At 38.5% G+C, this 21721-nt stretch overlaps 1 protein-coding gene across 2 annotated transcripts in view; it reads left to right on the plus strand.

The window, feature by feature from the left end:
- The window catches only part of LOC114663691 (thioredoxin reductase 1, cytoplasmic-like), a 119210-nt gene that overhangs the window by 18742 nt on the left and 78747 nt on the right, over positions 1–21721 (plus strand). For both annotated transcript variants that reach the window (XM_051929035.1, XM_028817605.2), the window contains exon 2: positions 10886–10995. Coding sequence is in view for 1 of the 2 variants with exons in the window: in XM_028817605.2 (XP_028673438.1) it covers positions 10886–10995 (110 nt within the window). In the remaining variant the exon portion in view is untranslated. The remainder of the gene's footprint in view (positions 1–10885; positions 10996–21721) is intronic.

Genomic DNA, 21721 nt, shown 5'->3' on the forward strand with positions numbered 1-21721 from the left:
TGGTTGACCACGCAACCAATAGGCTGCTATAAGTGCTGTAGGGCTTCGGACATTACTCAAGATGCCTTTCCATGCTTAATGGTCCATGGCAACTGTCCTTGCCTGATCAAGCTCAAGGTGTTGACTCTTCAAGTCTTGCAGTACCTCATCGATCCAAATTTTCTTGGGTGCAGTTTGTTGTATTCTCTATTCAATGAGGAACTGTGGTACTGTGCCTTACTGGCACTACCAGCAATTAAAGAAAATTTGTTTAGTGTCCTTTGCAGTGTTAAGAGGGAGGCTTTGGTATGGGATAAAAGGAAAAAAGGTATAAAGAAAGGAAACTTGCCTTTTTCTTTTACAGTATATAGTACAGAGAGATGTCTTCGCTGACCATATTAGCGCCTTTTGAGGAGTGTTGCGGTGGGTCTCGTGTAGACTGGAGAGACAGCCCTGCCATTGACCGGCCAGGATGGCACTGTCGGTCCTCCACTCCTGTGCGTGCCTCCCGTGACCTCATAACCCACATTGCACAATATATGTGCAAAAGAAAGTGTGAAGTGCCTTATTAGTTTACCGCGGTCTAGAAAAGGGATCCCGTGTTTGCAGTTGTCTGGGTAGTAGCTCAGGGGAAGGAGGAAAAAATGGAAAGTGCTTACTTTCACTTAAGGCAGAAGCGCAGTCCACGTCTCAAAAGCCGGCACAGCTATGTGAGCGCACACCAGCTGCTCGACTTTTTATAGTAATTATGCGGGGCAGGAGATGCCACTTTTCGAAGACGCATTCATGTCATCGCGTGCCTACGGAGGGATGACGGAGTGCAGTTTAATTGGTCGGAGCGAGGGCGCCGAATACAAAAAGGAATTACGGCCTCTAGAGGCTGGTTCTTCTGACTAGATCTTGCTAAAGAAAGGTACTTGGTAGAACAGCGATTTGAATTTACCAAGCACTACTGCTTGTGCCGTGATTATTGTAAATATATTTTTCTTGTATATATAAATATCTCTGGATTAACTTTGGTGGAGGTATTTATTGGGTTGTGGTTATTGGTGCACTGTTTATTTTTGTATGTACACTTTTTTTCTGTATCTTGAATATTTTTGGGTGAATCCTGTATTATACACTGTTTGGAGGAGCAGCTTCCTGACTTGGATCACTGTGGAGGAAGACAGCTTCACATTTTGCTTTTGTGTATATATATGGGTTTCACTAGTTTGTGTGTATTTTACTTTTTCACTAGGGGGCTCCGCCCCCTGCTCGCTTCGCTCGCCAACCCCTGGTGTTGGGAATGACAAAGAGCGTGATGTATGAATGAGATATAGAATAGTGTGACGGTGTAGATGATGCAAATAGAAAGCAAACAATAAAGTGTGTGGCACAGTGTAAAGGTTTATTTGAAAATTTCTTTGTACACGCCGTTTAAGTGTAAAAGGTAATTCCAGCTCAGAACTTGTAAGGTAAATGAAGATGGTTATTGTTGTGATCAGAGTCAAGTTTGTCAGAGCTTAGAAAGAGTTGTGTCTCTCCAGGAAGTAATGGAATGACTTGGGTATTAATGTTTTCCATATTAATATTTTTTGGACATAATATAGTGCGTTGTGTTAAAAGGGGCATTTGGTCTAATGAGATTGCTGTTCGAAATGTCTCTGTAACTAAGTTGTCGCAGATAACGGCTTGAGGAATTGTAATAATATCTGGGTGAAGTCCAGCTGTATTGGTGAGTGTACCATCTCTCAGTTGTAATAAGCAATTGTTATGATCTGGTTCTGGACATCATATCTTTTTTACTAACTATCTTTTGAAAGCAATGCCAATTGTCTGCGTATTTTAAGGTGCACTGAACAATAGCTGAGTGCATGGCATCTGGAAGAATAGCTAAGCACTGTCTAAAATCTCCTCCTCATAAAAGTATCTTTCCTTCAAATCGAATATTATTATTCATAAACGTTTGTAGAAGTTTATGAATGGTGTTGAGTAAGTGACTTCATGCCATTGAACATTCATCAATAAACAACATTTTTTCAAGACGGATGTCACGTGCAGTGCCACCGTTAATGTTGATAGTGGATTCCGATTTGTAGGATCTAATGTAGTTGATAAAGATTTCACTTTCAGGTACATCGTCAGTTATAAGCCTCTGTAGATATTCAGGATATGAATGTAAAGAAGGCAGTCTAATTTGACCCTTTTGACAACAACGTGTAAATGTATTACTTGTATTTCCAGTTGTTTCTTCAGGGAAGTGAACTGAATGACAATGATTGCAAATGACATTCATTAATCCGAATGAATTTTCCTGGTGTATGTTTTCCTTGTGCCGTTTGAGAGGCGCGTTGTTGCATGTGTAGTATTTGGGACGTGTTGTTTTGGAGCTGTAATCGATTTGCCTGTGCTGTGTGAGAAGCCCGTTGTAGCCTTTGCTGGCATTAACGTATGTCTGAGACGGGAGGTGTTTCGTTTTGAATCCGTGCCTGTTGCGATGCAGCACTTTGATTGATAGTTTGCGTCATGTGGATCTAGGATGTAGATTTGTGCATATTTGCGTTGTTGATTTGTTTCAGGGTGCACTGTTCCAATGCGATGCAGTATTTGTGCACATATGCGAAAGTAGTATGGGCCATTGCCTTTTGATGGCCTGATATTTACTCCGTTAGATGCAAAAGCAAATGAACTATTGTAGGATCTAATGCAGTTCATAAAGTTTTTACTTTTAGGTACATCGTTAGTTAGAAGCTTTAGTTGAGCTTTGCGTTTTTGGAGTCGAGACATTTTTTCTTTTAGAAATATGGATAAGTAATAAGGAGAATTGCACTCACTGTTAATATGGAGCCTTTTCTGCGGTTGAACGGTTAATAGTGCCTTATTGTAATGAGATCCACCTATGCTGCATAGCCGTCTATTTTGTTGTTTCTTTCATTTTCGTGTGTTTGTTCCTGTTATCCTTTCCTTTTCGTTTTGTACCCGTGACCGTGTATTCATGACTTGTTTCTTTCTCAGCATGCGAAATATGGATAAGTAATAAGAAGGATCGCAGTCACTGTTAATATGTTTCCTTTTCTGCAGTTGAACGGTTAATAGTGCTTTATTGTAAGGAGATCCACCAATGCCGACACCTATGCTGTCTAGTGTGAAGGTGTTGATGTTCACTTTAGAATATGTGGCTTTGGGTGTCACTTCTTATGGATGTGTGTGTGTGTGTGGGGGGGGTGAGGATTGTTGTCGCGCGAGCGTCTTCTTTCTTTTTGTGTTCCTGTGTCTTGTTGAATCCCCTGTTTGTGTATGTCCCGTCCCTTGCTTGTAGGGTCTGTGGGGTGGTTTTGTGTTCTTTTTTTTGTGTTCCATGGGCTTGTTGAATCCCCCTCTTGGTGTGTGTCCCGTCCGGTGCCTGTAGGGGGTGGGGGGGGGTGCCTTGCTGTTGTGCGCGAGCCTCTTTTTTTTTTTTTTTTTTTTTTTTTGGGTCTAGTTTCGTGTGCAATGTGTTTCGTGCTTTGCTTGCGTTTGAATACTTTTTTATGTGCCGTTTCGTTTTTTCGGTGCTCTTTGTGCCTCATTTCTCAATTTTTCCTGTGCTCACTCCTTTTTTCTGTGGTCTTGTCCGCCTCTCACGGCCCCTCATCCGCCTCTCTCGCCCTCTTCTATCCGCCTTTCTCGGCTCCTCAGCCGACCCTCGCGGACTCTTTTTGCGCCTGCGCAGTACGTCTTTTTGCAGCTACGGCCCATTGCCGCGCCTGCGCAGTACGTCTTTTTGCAGCTACGGCCCATTGCCGGATGTGCCTGCGTCCATCATCCGGTTTAGCATTCTCGGTTAGTAATATGGATTTGGGACTTTCAGGAAGTACTGTAAATACTGTATATAGTCATTTCTGGGCTCCATTTAATTACTGTTTTTGTGTGTCCTTTGCGGTATTGGACTGTGTATCGATATATAAATTCCGCAGAACATTATTTTTGTTTTTCTTTAAGTGCACCTGTAAATAAAACCTCACTTTATTTTTCAAAAAAAACAACCCTTTTTGTGTCCATGTCTCCCTGTCTTACACCATCATCCTGGTCACGCTCGGTCCCACATACTAGACACCTAGTGTGTAGGCTGGTGACCCCAATTCCCACTACACGGGGTGTCACAGGAACCTTCTCCACAGGTGCCGATGTGGTATTCTGTCTGGGCCCAATCAGCAGACAAGACAAAACCATCTAAGCCACCACTGCTGGATTTGCTCATCTACAGTTGTTTGTTATGCATGTGTTGTCCGGTTGACTTTGTTTGGGATATGATCATAAATTGAGATGTGGAGAATCTGTTGCAGGCATCGCATTTGAAATACCTCAAGCTGGTTCAGGTCCAACTGAAGTTGTGTCCACGTTTCCGAGCCACAGAGCAGAACTGGCAGGATGAGCATGCAGAAGAGATGTATTTTAGCGTTTAGGATGATGTTGGTCTTCTTTCACAGGCACCACTTGAGTGAGGCAAATGCTGCAGTGGCCTGTCCTATCCTATTGCAGATCTCCATGGTTGATGATACTTTCTTCTCTTGGAACAGTGACCCCAGGTACTTGAATTCCTGGATTTTTTCAATCTATAGTCCCTCATGGCAGATAATGGACTGTGGCCCATCTGTCACTAGATGGTCTACATTGATCTTTAGGTTGTATTTCTGGGCAGTGCGGGCGATAGTGTAAAGAACATCAGTCACCTTGGTGTCATCGTCTGTGAATATGGCGCTGTCATCAGTGAACGGCAGGTCTGTCAGAAAGTAATCCTCATCATATTGCACTGCAAGCCTACCATTGAGTGCCTTCCTCATGATCGCATCGACCACTATGTTAAATAGGAGGGGGGACACCATGTCTCCCTAGCAAATTCCAGTCTGGATGGAAAACTCTTGTTTCAGATCCCTATGTGGCTGGTCAAGCCGTTATATGATGCCTGGTGGATCCAAATAACTTGAGACAGCACTAGTTCTGTCTCCAGTGTCTTCCATAGTTTGGGCTAGTGGATACAGTCAAATGTAAAGACAATGACAGTCCATTTCCTGCATCTGATTCTCTCTTCCAACAATTGGCAAAGGGCAAAGATTTGATCACAACAGCCCCTGTGTGGTCAAAACCCTGCTTGCTCTTCCGAGCTGGTTTGTTTCATATGTTTCTGCAGCCTCGTTTGAATGACCATCACGATCACCTTGCTGATAACAGAGAGGAGGCTAATTCCACAATAGTTCTTGTACTCTTTTTTTTATAAAAACAAAGGCACTAATTATTGGTTTCATAAGAAAATCACAAGAAACAACATTCAAAGACCAGGCAGTGGAGATTGTATAATGTTATAAATATACTGGGACAATTATAATCAGAAGTGACTTATTATCAAAGTACAAAAGCAGTCTGCAAAAAGGGAAAGTAGTGCCTCTACTGTCTAAAGAAGCTGACTCTATTTTGTGAGAATCCTACCATTACGTAAATTTATTATATTAAGTATTGTATTGAGTAAGTCTTAACTTATGTTCTGCTGGCTTGGTTTGTAAATCATATTGCTAGCAGCAAAAGCAAAATAAATCGAATTGTTAAAAGGCTAGGTTAAAATAACAAGGCCATAACAATCATATATCACAGACCTATTTAATAAGCAATTATCAGCAGAGTGTACTCTATCAGATAAAACCCACTACATTCACAATTCTAGTTGTTGCCATCAGGTCACAGGTATAAGGTTCTGAGGATAAAAAGCAACCATTTCATGTACCCAACTGCTTTTAATCTTCTGAATTAATTTTATTTTAATAAACATCCACAGTCTATTTCATGGCCATTCAATTATCATTCACATCAATAATTAGCCAAGTCTTAAATGTTGGTGTCATTTTTATATGTAATAGGTAAGATCTGAAGTTAGATCATCAGCACTATGTTCACTGCTGTGTTTTATTTATTTGTACAAAGTTTGGGTTTGTTAGTATTTTTAATGTTATATTATGGTCTCTCTGTAAAATCTTCTGACAAACCAAAATTCCCTCTTGAGACAATAAATGAATTGAATTGAATAGCCAAGCCAGTAAAATAAAAAGAACCCCCAGCAGAAGGCTGTAGAATGCATATTTGCAGAAAGTGTCCTAGAACTGATTACTCGAGGACAATGTTGATATGGCAAGTGTAATGGTCTTTGTTGAGTGAGTTAAAAGACTCAGTCTAATGCTTTGTTCCATTTGATATGACATGTCAGAATTTCTGAGTCCCTATTTGAAATTTTCAACTAGAGTGCCCTATTAAGTCAGATTTCCAACTCAGGGCTAGTCTGTCAAGTCCAAGTTTGTCTGACTTCAGATTATCACGTCAATCCATAATGGCGATGTACACCACGAACTTTAGCACTTTCTATCTTATTCTGTCTTATTAAGTTGTACATACAGTACTGTTCAACTTCTATCCATGGACAAGTTGCTAGAGTGTTTGGATACACAAAATACTGCATAATGCTCTGTTGTCAACTGCTATTTATTTCAACAACAAATGCTTTCCTTGATTCATCCATATTGTTTTTCTGAATAATTTACTGGAACACAGTCAACACATGTGTTTATCATTCCCAGCTCTGATATCCAGTTTCCAAAATAGATGAAATTCTGCATAATTGGGTGTAGCATGGTGTTACTGTGTGGTATGTTTAATCACAAGGTGTTGATGATGATGATCAGGCTACATAATAGTTGTTTTGACCTTTAAGGATGGAGTTTAAGACAGAATGAAGAAAGCCCACAGTATGGACAGAAAGGTACAGGAGATGATAGTGATGCAATTAGTGTAACACTACTTTCCATTTACCTCCGAAATCAGAGCTAGGAATGATGTGACACTGTGGCAGTGAGGGTTAGCTCCATGCTTCCTGTTTCATTTGGGAGCCTGTTCGGTCCCAAACCATCAATAGTCATAGCCAAGATTAGCTGGGCAAATGAGGACACACACTTACAGCAAGGGGTTGGTGCAACAAGTGTTAAGTGCTTTTATTTAAAATCCAAAATCCAAACAAATAGTGTTCAATTGTGCAAAACAATTTTCAATAAAGAATCCAATAAACATCAAAATGATTGTGGAGGTTAAAAATCCCAAATAAATATATCCATTAAAACAAGGTTAAAATTCTATAGCAGGAAACATTTCTAAAAAATCTGAGTCCCTGGTGCATCTCTTTAAAACCGATGTCTCTTCTGCTTTCCCTACACGGGGCTTTGCAGCAGAAGAGATGCCTAACCGACAGGCACAGCCAACCTTTTCTCCTAGGCTTGGGTCCCTGCTGTCCATGGCTCCCAGCAGGATGCCCACTTCAAGCCTCGCCTTGCTCCTTCTGTCTCCTGCTGCCTCTCCCCAGACTTATGTGGGAGCCCATGTGAGCATCAGGTCACTCCAGCTACTCCATAAAAAACACTTAGCTGGAGTGGCCCTCTTTAGCCTTCAAGTGTTGGCCCTGTGCTCCCCTAGGTGCTCTCCTACTGGCTGCCTGCCTCTCCTGCACTGGTTCTCTTCTGTTCCTTCCTTTCTTCTTCTGGTGTTTAACCTCTGTCTCTCCATCTTTCTCTTTTTCTTCTCTGTCTGTTCTATCAATACTGCTGTGTAGACTCCTGTTATCTTACCATGCATAACTGGATGCAGGTGTGACACACAGCTACCTCTGAGGTGTAAATGAGGCAACTAACTGATGCTTGCATTTGCACATATGTGCATGATCAGCCAGGCACCCCAACCATCTCCAGAGCGGTGCGCATTCATGCACACCCTCACCTGATTGGAGTCTGCACACTGCTGGTACCTGATTATTTATTTAAAATCCACTCTATGCCACGGACCACTTATCACACACACCCAAGTTGCAGTAAAACATTTGGAAAACCTATATGGACGCAACCAGGAAAACATTTGTTATGCTTTCTCAATCGGAAGAAATAACAGTTGATAACAATGCATTACACTGAATTTTGTGGATCCAAACACTGGAGCAATATGTCCACAGATAGAAGTTTGACAGTACTGTGTGTACAAATGATTTAATGATACACAAATAGATAGAATTGCTAATAAACAGTATACTGTATTACTGCAGCTTTCACTATAATCCGTGGTGTACGTTGCCATTTTGATTATAATCTTCAATCAGACACAGACCAGCCCTGAGTTTCTGAGTTGAAAATTAAGATTAGGAATTTGGAAATTCAGAGTTCCCACTTCAAATGGAACTCAGCATTATTAGAAACTGGATCAGTCACTTCACTGCATTGACCAGGGATTGATCTTAATGTACAGTCATGAAGAGGCATTATATTTTGTTGCTTATTTTTAATAATAGTAATACTTTCATTTATCTAACATTGTTAATTCTATTTTTATTGCGTCCAAATTCAAAATAAGGGACATTCTTTTTATGTACATTGTTCTCTATGAAATATGTGTACATATCATGCACTAATGTGTATATGTGCAACTAGCGCTGCAGCCAAAGTATTAGAGTTAATTATTGCATATACATGTGTATGTATAATGTATGTGCGTGTGTACTATATATTTAATTTAGGTCAGGGTAAAGGGAGCTAAAACCTCTGCCAGCAATTTCATGTGCAAAGCTAATATTAACCCAAGATGGAGCAGCCGGCCAATATAGGGACACTCATAAACAACTGCTTTAACTCATATTGGGCCAGTTTGGCTACATCAATAAACCTTTCAGTTTAGGATATGGGAAGAAATCTGGTTTACCTAAAAATGAAACAACAAAGACAAGAGGGGATAAAAAGTGTCTAGCTACAAAACCGGAGGTTGTTTTAATAGTTTTGAAGATGAGACTCCAGTCTTTACTTGCTCATCCAATTTTCTGGTCACCCGCTGGGTCTTCTTTATTTATTTTTCTCTCGATGCAGGGGTTCTTCAGTCAAGTAAACACTGTGTGATTAAGTTTACTGTCCCTTATGTGACATTGCATTTCCCAAGTGAGATTCTTCTTTGTTCTTTTCTGAAAATTACGTGGTGCAAGTGACGTGAACCACATGCCCTATTTATGATGTGAATAGCAAGCATTTCTTTGTTGTTTTAGAGAAGTATTTGCTGGGGATTGTGATTCCAACTTTCTAGAGAACTAACCAGTAGATATTGTTTTATATTTCAGGTAACATTTAACATATTTATTCCTCTTAAGATAAAATGTTCAATTTAAAAGCTGTCAAGTAGTATTCCGCACTGTAGAAATTCTTGTTTGTTATGCAATTTGCATGGAATTTATATTTTCTCATTTTCTTTAACAACTATATTAGCATATTTATTGTTTTTAATGTGTCTTTTGTATAAGGTGCACTCAAGACATATACAATAAAAAGAGACCTGTTCAATTTGTTGAAATATTTGTCTCTTGAGGTTCGATTTGTTGAGTTTTAAGGATTTGGTTCAAACCAGAGGATTGCTAGTTTTGTCCTGACATAGGGAATTATATTATTAAATGAGGGTGGACTAGCACTTGAACAAAGCAACAATTTTAGTTTGACCATACCAGCACTTATTGTTAGTGTACCAGTGAGTACAAGCAACCTCTTCACAAATCTTCATGGAATGTCCTCCCCAACACCACTGCGATCGATGGTCGTTGTATCTCGACGATCTACATTTCACCATACCGGTACCTTATCTTAGTGTACCAGTGTATACCAGCACCTCTTCAGGAACCTTCACAGAGGACCCTCAACTATTTGGTTCCACTTCAAGCACTGGGTGTACTTCATTTTTCACATCAGTATGTATGTGTAAATGCCTTTATTTCTGTTAGAGACAAAGTGTTTGCAATTTTAATTAGTGTTCCAAACTGAATTTCATTTACTGAGTTTATGCATTGTACACTGTTATACTTGTTGTAGCACACTCAGCATCTGGTCACTAGCAACATTAAAGGAGAACGCACAGCTTTAGCAGATACATTTGTTTCTAAACCTTTTGTTTAATCTAGCACTGAACTATTTTGTACAATTTGTTTTATATCACAAGGGACTGGAATGTATTTGTTACAGATTGCAGTTTGCTAGCAACACAAATACAGTATGAAGTTTAACCCCCACTTTCCTATTAATGCAAATTTCATTTATATATGTGCATAAATTGTGCTTTGACAGTTTCCTCACCCTGCCTGTCTGCATTTTAAATAAAATAATTATACTAAAAATAAATTTACAATCCTTGCACCTTTTGAATTTTAATTTAAAGTGCCAGACACAGAAAATGTACCTTGGTAAATATTTACTATGCGCTTTAGAAGACAGCAAGCAGAGAGTGTGTATGCTGTTTTTCCTGAAGAAGATTAAATGGATTGGATTCAGTCTTGCTTGTGGCAGAATTGAAAAGGTTATATGATGTGCTCTTCCAGCCAGGGCCAGGGCCAGGGCAGACTGGACAGCTTTAAGTCTTTTCATGGATATATCATATTACCTGTAAATGGCAGACATTTTGGTTACAGAGACACTGGTCACTACTTTTAAATTGATTCCCAGTCTGAAATATCTGCACTGTGTGTAGTGCAACCAATTCAAATTATATAATGTAATATTTTCAAATTTGCTTAATCCAGTTCAGGGTTTCAGGTGTCCAGAACTTATCCTGGCACCACTGGGTGCAAAGTAGGAATAGATGAAATGGTAAAATCTGTAACATTCTACATGTATTTATATAAGATACTTGGTCAATAATTCATACTTGCTGATATTTTAACCTGGAAATGGGACAATAACATTATCTAGTTGATGTTTTAGAGCAGCCCAACAAAGATAGTTTGTCTTCTTCAGGTACTGCTATTATAATATGACATATCTGGTGACAAATCAGCTGACACTATTCATTCCCTGCCACAGGCATTCTGAGCCACTCACTTTTTTGTTTCTTACCACAGAGGAAAGCAAAGAGATCCAGCAGCCAGGGCAGGATGTAGATGAAGACAGAGTGGTAGCTAATTTGTCTGTGAGCAAACAGAACAGAGACAACTGGGAGAAGAACACACAGGTAATGAATACTTTCATCCACTCCATTTGATTCCTCCTTTTACTGTCTGCTTTGTTTAATTTCATTAAAACATTTTGTTGCACCTTCGCTTTTTTCTAGCTTTTTAAAAATATTATAATATATATTAGATAATAAATATGGAAGGCATTCTCTATCTATCTATCTATCTATCTATCTATCTATCTATCTATCTATCTATCTATCTATCTATCTATCTATCTATCTATCTATCTATCTGTCTGTCTGTCTGTCTGTCTGTCTGTCTGTCTAGAATTCTCATCTGTCTTTACAATTAAAATAAATGTTCCTTCATTTTCTGATCCTGCTTATTTCAAAACCCTGTCAAGATGTGTATGTTATTAATGCTAAACATAAACACATTTTTAAAAAGATTTTAGTACTATAATGAGTAATACTATAATATGTAATTTTAACATTTGTTCAAATTTTTATTTTTTTTATAACTTTTTGTGTAAATGTTTACTTTTTTATTTTTGCAGCTATTAAATTCCTTAAAATGTGTAGAAATCTCTTACCTGTACTAAATAATACCAGCGCAAGAAACAAGAAAACATTTGTGATATTTTATCACTGACTTAGCTAAATGTTAATATCAAACTTAATTTTTTCAGATTTTTATTCTGTGCTGATTTATCATGAAATATTTTAATAAAACATTATAATGGTTTCAGCTCTGTGAACACCCCCAAAAAGTGTGACTAATTTGCATTTTTTATTTATTTATTTTACAGTATATCACGAGCATGCAAAAAATACATTTTTTAACTTTTTAAAATGTAAGAGATTAATTATTTTGTCTTCTCTGTATTGAGGATATGGGCTCATGTTTTATGGCCTCTTGTGATAGTGTATCTTTCTCCCTCTGTGCGTCTTTACGTTTTGGTTTTGAATGCGATGTTGAGAGATACATTTTATTGTATTACAATTAATTTGTTGTATTTCAGTTGAAACATTTTATATGAATCTCAAGGTCAATGTTACTTTATTATCATCAGCAACTCTGTACATGTACATAGTGAGATGAGACAACATATCTCCATAAGACATGGTGTAACATATAGTGACACAACAAAGTGCAAGTTGTTGTTAAAATAGGGTTAAAAGTGTTTCTTGATCATAGGTACCAGAATTCTTCTTCACTTCACATTTTAAAGTCAAAGTGCCAGGAGAAACTAAATATGTAACTTAACCAAGGAGATCATGTAGTGTTGTTACTAAGACACTGGACTTTTAACCATAAGCTTGCTGTTTCATTTCCTACCCAAAAGCACATTGTCACTTAGTCTGTGAGTCGCACAATTGTTAAAAAAAAGGAAGCATGGTATATAAACTATTTTATTGTGTCCAGATACTGGAAGTTCCCTTGGATAAAGACATCAGCTTGATAAACTGTATCATAACAAATAGGGGGGATGTCCTGTCATGTTTTTATATGATGCTGAAATAGATCACAAACTAAGGTACTCATATTTAGAAACACCAGCTGTATATGAGTGGATTATGAGAGTCCTGCAGTCTGAGGAAGAAAACCACATGGGAAGTATGCACGTTGGTCCCCACACGCTGCAAAGCAGAACCTTTGTGTTTAAATTCTGGAAAAATTTGACATAACATTTTTCTACAGACTTTCAGGTATTTCATGTCAAAGCTTTTTTGCGGATTTAAAGAACATTTAGAGTCATATATTGTGTATCATTGTACTTCTGCTACAAGCCCTTTAGAGATTCCATTGCTTCTGCACACAAAAACAATAGAAGGCGCCAGGATGTCAGAAGTGTTACTTTACTTGAGAAGACTAAACACACATTTCAGTGAACTACAGTGGAGTGTCTCCGCAAATGTTTGCATCATAGAGGCAGGTGGTTTGGAATAAATTGGTTTCACTGGTGGCACATTTCAGGTAGCTTTTCACCTCAGAAGGTGCTAGTAGGTGTGGAAACATGTAATGGGGCTTTTTGCTTACTCTTTCAACCGTTTCATGAGTCTAATCTCTTCCTATGTCATTATAACTTTTATGCCTTTAAAACCTGTGTTCTTGAATCTTACAGGATCACTATATTTACACCCCAACACTTCCCCACCAAACATCAGGTTGTCGGACAATAACCCGTCCTGAAAGGGGCTCAGGTCAGTTTCCACTCTTAGTATGTCTCCATTAGTGAGTAATTTTGGCAGAAATTATAAGAAATTATGCTTTCCTGTTCACTAATGGAGGAGGGTCCACTTAGTCACTGAATAGTATGTGTTAGCGTAGCTAAATTATTAGCTGTTCCATTTATTTAGTTAATCAGTTGATAAAGATTGTTTATTTTCCATACTACTTGTAGTCTCTAGTCATCTTTGTAAGTTTGTATTTTGAAACTTTAGATTTAACTAGAAAAATGTCAAATGGTAATGTATTTAATAAATGGTAAAATTTGATTTAAAAGTGAAGGTGTTTAGAACCCATTCATTTTGTACTTATTTCAGTTTTGGATCATTATTATTATATTAAGCTTTTTTGTTTTATTTTGTTTTTTATGTGTTACCATTTTCTTTAAAACATCTTTGGCAAATTTTGTGAATGTTTCTCATTGATACTGCCATGTTGTTTATGGTTGTGAGTGTCATTGTTAGGCACATTACACATGTATCATGTGATCTATGACATCATTAAATATGGCAGTATTTGAAATTAGTTTAATGTTTTAGCTGCAGATTTTGTTTGTCATGTTGGTTTAGCCTCAGTTTTAAAGGTTTCTGGTTTCTAAACACTACAAGGGGGCTCCGCCCCCTGCTCGCTTCGCTCGCCTACCCCCGGCATTTTGAACCCATGCCCGCTGATCAGCCGTAGTTTCAGACGTGCGTTGTAGGAGTTTGCGTTGTTTTGAACCCGTGCTTTTCCTGCTTCTGCGGTTTGAGACGCGCGTTGTAGGCGTATATCCGTCAGTTGAGCTCGTTCGGTTTGAACCCGTGCCTGTTTTGCCTCCGCAGTTTTAGACGGTGGATAGGAAGTAAAGAACGCATTGTATGGTAAATCACAAAGATTTATTGGAATATCTCTTTATATACAATATTTGTAGTAAAGATGGTTTGTTGTCCTTGAATGATTTTTCCTTGGTATTGGAGTATTTATAACTTTAAGTTTAATGTCAGATGAACGCCGAACTGATGAGAAGGCGACATAAAGCAGTATTGTCAGTATGTGATCCTGTAAGTATTTTTGCTTCAATAACATTGTTTGTCATGGTGTTGGTGACTAAACGTGTACCGTTGCATAAACCCTGTTTAGTATTAAGGTTTCTTAATAGCATGACAATTGTTCCGATTTTAAGGTTAAGATTGTGTTGTGGCAATCCGGCTGGGTTAATAGTGTTCAGATATTGTAAAGGGAAATTAAGATGTTCAATGTCATCTTCAGAATCAATTTTGTCAGTACTTAGAAAGAGGCGGCTTTCTCCAGGAAGTAATACAATGACTTGGTTATTTATGTGATCAACATCAATATTCTTTGGACATAATATAGCCCGTCGCGTTAAAATTAGTTTAATGAAATTAAAGTTCGCGTATGTGGTCTATTGTTTTGGAGGCGTGAGCGCAACTCCATTAGTTCTTCCTTGTTTAGCGTTAGTAACATGGATAATGGATTGCACTTACTGTTAATACGTAGCGTTTTCTGTGGTTGAATTGTTAAAAATGTATGACTGTAATGTGATGATTAACTTATGCTGTATAGTCTTCACGTGTGAGGATGACGAACCTTTAATACGGAGTGTTCGTTTATTCTTATTACCCATGAGGTGTTGTGCCTGTGTCTTGTGTGGTTTCACTGTTAATATTGTATCACTGTAATGTGATTGAAATATTTTGTGGAGTCCGTATTTGTGGGGTTTCTGTACTATATCGTGTTTTTGCTTGCGGGTTATTAGAGGTGCGTGGATCATGCATGTGTAGTGTGTTTGCGTACTGTGTGGCGCTTTTCGTACTCCAATTGATTTGTGACCCTTTTTGGACTCCGTAGTCTGTCCCGTTTTACTTTGGGGTGGCGTATCATGTCGGGTTTGATTTGTGAACCTTTCTCGACTCCGTATTCTGTCCCGTTCTACTATGGGGTGGGGCGCTGACTCCTGTTGTTTGTATCACTGTAATGTGATTCAAATATGTTGTGGAGTCCGTATTTGTGTGGCGCCTGCGCACTATATCTCCTGCGTCCACGGGCAGGTCCCTGCGTCCATATCCGGTTTACCATTCTCGTTTAGTAATATGGATATGGATGTATATTTATGATTACCCTTTTATGGCTAATGCTGAAAACAAAATTTTTTTTCAGCCTTGCACCTTCCAAATAGGCTTCAGATCTGAACATCTCTGTTGAGTCATTATAGAAGGTTGCTATACTGATACTGCAGGTTACATGCTGTTGCCAAATCTGCCACACTCACAGCTGTGCTTCACACCGTCTTTGCTCACCTTTGAGAGTGAGGCAGCTGAAGCAATATTTGAAAGCCTAACAGTCATGTTTTTCTATCTTTTAATAGTTTCATGGGGGCATTTTGAATTTTGGGACTTGAGTTCTTCTAGCAGCAGGACACTAGAGCAGTGATGTCACCAGTGAATTGTGAATTTCCCCTTGGGATTAATAAAGTTATCTATCTATCTATCTATCTATCTATCTATCTATCTATCTATCTATCTATCTATCTATCTATCTATCTATCTATCTATCTATCTATCTATCTATCTATCTATCTATCTATCTATCTATCTATCTATCTAGTTCATACTTCTTTGGTGATTTATACAAAAATGGCTGCATCATTTTACTCCACAATTCTTTCAGATTTCCCACACGAGAGAGTACTTTACAATATTAAAAGTAGAAAAAAATGACTGATCCCCATTAGTCAGATAATCTATAGGATCTGTAATTAATAACAGTCCAACACATTAATAGAGGAGAATGAGAGGATGAAGATAATCTGACTGTAAATCAGAATGGGGATCTGGTCATTGACAGCAATGTTACAAGGCAGAAACTTAAGTTGAAAGCACAGCATCAAGGGTCAAAAAGATGGGAGAATAACAAAAGTCAGACCTTGCAAACAGTCTCTGAGATGATTGTGGACACAAAGGAGTCAAGAGCTTAGCACCGATCTTAGGCTAGACAGCATAATATACTCAAATAGTCCATTGTATCTTGGGATTGCTCCATATTTACTGTTGCCAGGCAATTCAGAATCAGAAAACAAATTGCACATTAAGGGTTTGGAGAGAAGCGTAATACCTGAGGGAACTGTGGCAAGCAGTGTGAGAATGAGCTTGTCATTCTGGTTGTACAGTATATGCAAATAACAGCTTTTAGGAGCAACAAAAGAGCATCACTGATGGTTGTGTAAGTATTCAGTCCTTTGGTGGATGCAAGGCAAAGTAGTGCCTAAGTATTGCCATCCTCCCATTGAAGATTTGCCTCAAGGGTTACACAGTTATGAAGTGTCATTACAGATTCTGAAAACATTAAATGCAGTGTAATCTGAATTACTGAATTAGATAGATCTTCAAAAGATCACAAAATGTTCCTGAATGGATTTTCAGTCTCAAAGGTATGCCTTGAAACCCTGTTTATTTAATTTGCCCAAACGGGTATGTTTATAAGACTGTTCAGCGCTAATGTGTCACACCCCCTTTGCTTTTCTTAACCAGTCTTGATCCTTTAGCCTTTGCAGCACTCTTTGATGCTTTGTTTTATACCACCAAATTTATTATACAGATTTTTAAGATTGTTTAGGTTGTCATGATTTGTTTTTCTATAATGTTTTCAAAACATTTCTTGAGCTTTCATTGCTCATCTTTGGAAGCTTTTCCAAGGGCAGTAACATCAGGGCTTACTACAATTTCATAAACACTTTTTATCTTTGACATTTTAGTATCATTTTGATGAAACTTTGCCTTTTATCAAGCTTTCTTAATTGCATGTTTTAACTGATACGTTCTTGATAAGGACTGGGGCACTAGTGTTTTGCCAAACATCAAATCCCAATATCATAGTCAAAAAATAAGTAGTACCAAAATTTAATATAACTAAATAAACATGTGCTAAACCTTTTGTCAATTCTCCAAAAACTCAAATGAATAGGAGGTAAGTACACATTGTGACCTTTCTGCCCCCAGAGTGATAATATTACTGATTGCGGACTTACAAGTTATATACCTAGCAACTCGCCACAAAATGGTAGTGCAGTTTATAAACAAAATGACAACAAAAACAACACAAAAAATAATTCAACTATATTATACAAATTTTACTTGGAAAAAATGATCTTTATTAAACATGGTCCAAAAGTCACTTCACATGGGAGAACTACCTGATAAATGGAAAGCTGCAAATGTCCAATACACAATACAATATATTGTGAATTTCCCCTTGGGATTAATAAAGTATCTATCTATCTATCCATCTATCTATCTATCTATCTATCTATCTATCTATCTATCTATCTATCTATCTATCTATCTATCTATCTATCTATCTATCTACACAAGAAAGGGCACAGAAGGATCCTGATAATTACAGATCAGCAAGTCTTACTGTTATGCCATGCTAAATTATGTAAACTATAATAAGTAATATTTAATATACAATAATATACTGGACTGGACTGAAAGTACCACTTTATACAAGAGACTCTTCCTGTGGGAGTAGGGGCAATCTGGAAAAAAATACCAAATGAATTGAAGCTGAGACATTGACAACTTGTACCAAATATCTTGATTTGATATGTAGACAACTTAGCCAATAGCTAACCAAATGAGCTCAGTAGACTGAATTCTGACATTTTTTGTTTGTCAAGTTTCCTTTGTTCTTATATAGACTAGGGAGCTTTGCCCCCTGCTTGCTTCGCTTGCCCAAACCTCCTCCCAGCGCCCCCCCCCCCCCCCCAGAGAAAGCAAAGAAGCGCCAGCCATTCTGCGTCTCTGCAGCTCGCGTTTTAAAGGGGTGGACTGAATGCACACTAAGGAGATGTGGTCGGATCAGCTGCTGGCGTGTTGCGTCTGCTGCCAAGGTGCATGTTCTGCTTGTCGCGCAGTGTGTTGGTCATTTAAAAGCCTGTACAGCAGATGTCCTTTTGTCTCACTGCCTTGTCTCACGGGACATTAAAGTATCTCTCGCAGGACATCAAAGTGTCTTCCAAGAAGATCACGTCTCAACCCAAGATTTTTTCATTATGATAGAAAGATCTGCATGGTTTGTAGCTACAGCTACTATAGATTTCCAAACCTTTTGTCAAAAATAGACTGACTCATCTTCAAAGTGAAATTTTTCCTAAAATATTTAATCTAGAAGGAAAAATAATAAACCAAATTCTAATCCCCAGGTACTGTTGACAAAGCCTGCAGGTTCATAGGTGCTGGCAGGCACATGCACTCGCCCTAATGAGGTAATTGTCATTTAGTGGTTGGGTGAGTGCACAACGTCAGTTGAAGTTGTCAACGTGCATTTTAAAAAGTTAGAGGTACTAAATAAGGAGTAATTAGAATTGGAAAAAAGATCATTATAATCAAAAGAGAGAATGAGAAAGAGAATGAGCGTGAGGAGGGGGCAGAGATAAAGTGAGTTCCATAAGGTCTTGTACAGAAGAGAGAGAGAGAGAGAGAATAATCCATCATGAAGTGGGGTTCAGATCTGCTTATTAACGTCAACAAGCAGTGATGAGAGGATAAGGCTGGTGATAGGAAGGAACAGTTCGTAGGGAAGTGCAGTTGCCTGTGGATTTGACCCAATTTTTCAGGATGGGGCAGAACTGTGTGTGGTGCTCTGGGTCAGAATCTAGACTTTATGCACTAATTTTATAAGACCTCTCTCTTAATGTAACTGCTGGGTTCTTTTAGGAAGAAGTTATGTTTTCCATGGACACTATTTATTTATTAATGCACTATAGACACTTTTATCCTTGTCTTGGTTTTAATAAGCACTTTGCATTTTATGCACCGTAAACCTTCTCAGTCTCTTCACTTGCTGCTGGTCCATCTCGGTTTACAACTATCGATGTCTGTTTGCATGAAGAGTGTGCCAGGTGCAGGAAACCTGGGCAGCACAGGTACATTACTATAAATATTTTACTTTCAGGCCACCTTTTTCAGAGTTTCGAAGATTAAGTATGGCATGTTAGGGATGGGATATGGGTAATTAAGTGGATGTCCAGGGGCATAGGGACCAGGGTAGCACCTTCAACATAAAGCCCTAAATAGGAAACCCTGGATTTATCATGGCTACATATGATTTGTCACATGCATTTGCCAGTATGAACACAAAAGGAAATTAAAAGAACTCACAAAGAAAAGGTTTTGATGTGCACATGCTTTCTGTACTACCTTTAATGACACCAGTTAAGAAAAGAAAATGTCCCAGCATTAGCTTCGTTCAGTTATTCTCAACCTGGGAAGCACAAGCAGTCTTCTATTTTATTCTTTATTCACATGTAACTCCTGCATTTACAAATCATTTGTATCAAAATTCCTCTGAACGTTTATGTTTACTGATATGTAACACCACACTATATGTAAAGTCCCACAATTCTCCCATAAGATGTGTCTGTCAGATCATTTTATTAAAACGTTTAATGATGCCTCATGAGTACATCACATCAAATAGAAATTTCAAGCATCATTGGTACAAATAATTTCAAGATTTGCATGTTACAGCGAGTCTTTACGTTGCATGTTGCTCTTTGCACTTTTTTTTTTATTTAAAAACATTGTAAAAATGTCTGCTAAGAAACTGTTAAGCGCTAATGGTCTATTTTATCATATTTTCATCATATTTCATCCATGTCTACAGATAATACTTCACAGCTTTTCCACTCCTATAATAAAAATATGCAAAGAAAAAAGTCAAGTCTATCTTCAGCAAATTCTTTGAGCTCATTAACCATTTATTGACTCATTTTGTGTTTATTAATTAGAAATTGAGACATGTTGAATTATGGCAGGTTTTTTACAATATAAAATCATCTCCCCTAGACAATATTGGAGAGCTGCCCAATATAAGTATTTGTTATTTATGAAAAGTTACCAATTTTATGGAGAAAGCTCTTCAAGTAAATTGTAGACAGTATTTTTTATTGACTAATTTGTACACACTGTGTTGACAGTTCATTTTTGTTCTTGGTAGTTGTACAAAGGTTGTGTCATTTCTCTTTTTTCAGTGCTTCATTTGTATTGTTTGTGTAGATCTGATTTCAAAAATATCATTACTCGGTAAATATTGTAGCAACCTCCCCATAACAGGTTCGGAAGGAAGACACAGTAGGACAAAGAAGTGATTGCAGGAAGGTTTAGTCACAACACTGTAAGACGAAAATATGAATCTGGAATAAAAAAAAGGAGATTGAACAGGAACTCTTTACAATTATCTATAAACCTCTCATTGTTGTGGTCATGAGAGATGCCCTCTAAAAGAAAACTCTGGTTCCCTACACAGAATTCAACCTCCACCACGCTTCTACCTCACCCTTACCACACCTTCCCGTTGTCCCCTGAACCGTCCAGAAATCTCCGCTTCCATTTTCAACTCCTCCATCCAAGGTACCACCTCTTTTGTTGCTTCTAGTGTCAATCATTTCCCTGACAGCAGTCCTCCCTTCCCTCAAAACTCAACAGTCCCTCAGTCGCCAGGCTTCAATATTATATGTGTAAGCCTAACATTTAATGTCCTTTTCAAGGAAACATGTTGATTTCTTATTGTGTGGCCCACTTAGCCTGTTGACATCAGAGCTGCTTCCCTCAGTAAAAGAAGGTTAAGAATACCTGGATTAGTGGGTGTGCTAAAAGAAAAAAAGTCTAGAAATGTGGTCACTGTGCTGAAATTGATCATTTTTTTCTTAGAAAAGATGAAGCCTCACAACCATAAGGATTTACCTTTAACATGTCCAGGTCTGACTGGGCACCTAATGTGGCATTTCGTGTGGATGTCAAACATCCATCCATCCATCCATTTTCCAACCCGCTGAATCCAAACAGGGTCACGGGGGTCTGCTGGAGCCAATCCCAGCCAACACAGGGCACAAGGCAGGGAACCAATCCCGGGCAGGGTGCCATCCCACCGCAGGACACACACAAACACACCCACACACCAAGCACACACTAGGGCCAATTTAGAATCGGCAATCCACCTAACCTGCATGTCTTTGGATTGTGGGAGGAAACCGGAGCGCCCGGAGGAAACCCACGCAGACACGGGGAGAACATGCAAACTCCACGCAGGGAGGACCCGGGAATCGAACCCAGGTCCCCAGGTCTCCCAACTGCGAGGCAGCAGCGCTACCCACTGCGCCACCGTGCCGCCCGGATGTCAAACAACTGCCCATAAACAAGTAGACAACATTAGTGTGTTTAATAATGATGGAGCTAAGGTCCTGCCTGATGATTAGCAGCAGAACCCTAACAGTGTTTTTGGTGAACCTGCATAAGGTCTATCGTGAAGAAGAATTTAAGTAAGAGTTGCCATTGTCAAAAGAAGCCATTTTGTTTTTTGCCTAGTTTCAATTTTTTTGTTCTGCACTCTGTTTCACACTTATACTGTAGATTATCCTGCTTTTGTACAGATACCTAAAAGGTATTGTGCTTTGCCTTATTCTGTTGATGTGTTATGTTTCGAACTGTAAGAACTGAAGAGAGTAGTGCTGTAACTATTCTTCTTATTTAGTGATCCTATTTCTTCTTGTGCAGT

Source organism: Erpetoichthys calabaricus, chromosome 1, assembly GCF_900747795.2.
Source record: "Erpetoichthys calabaricus chromosome 1, fErpCal1.3, whole genome shotgun sequence".
Classification (NCBI taxonomy): Eukaryota; Metazoa; Chordata; class Cladistia; order Polypteriformes; family Polypteridae; genus Erpetoichthys; species Erpetoichthys calabaricus.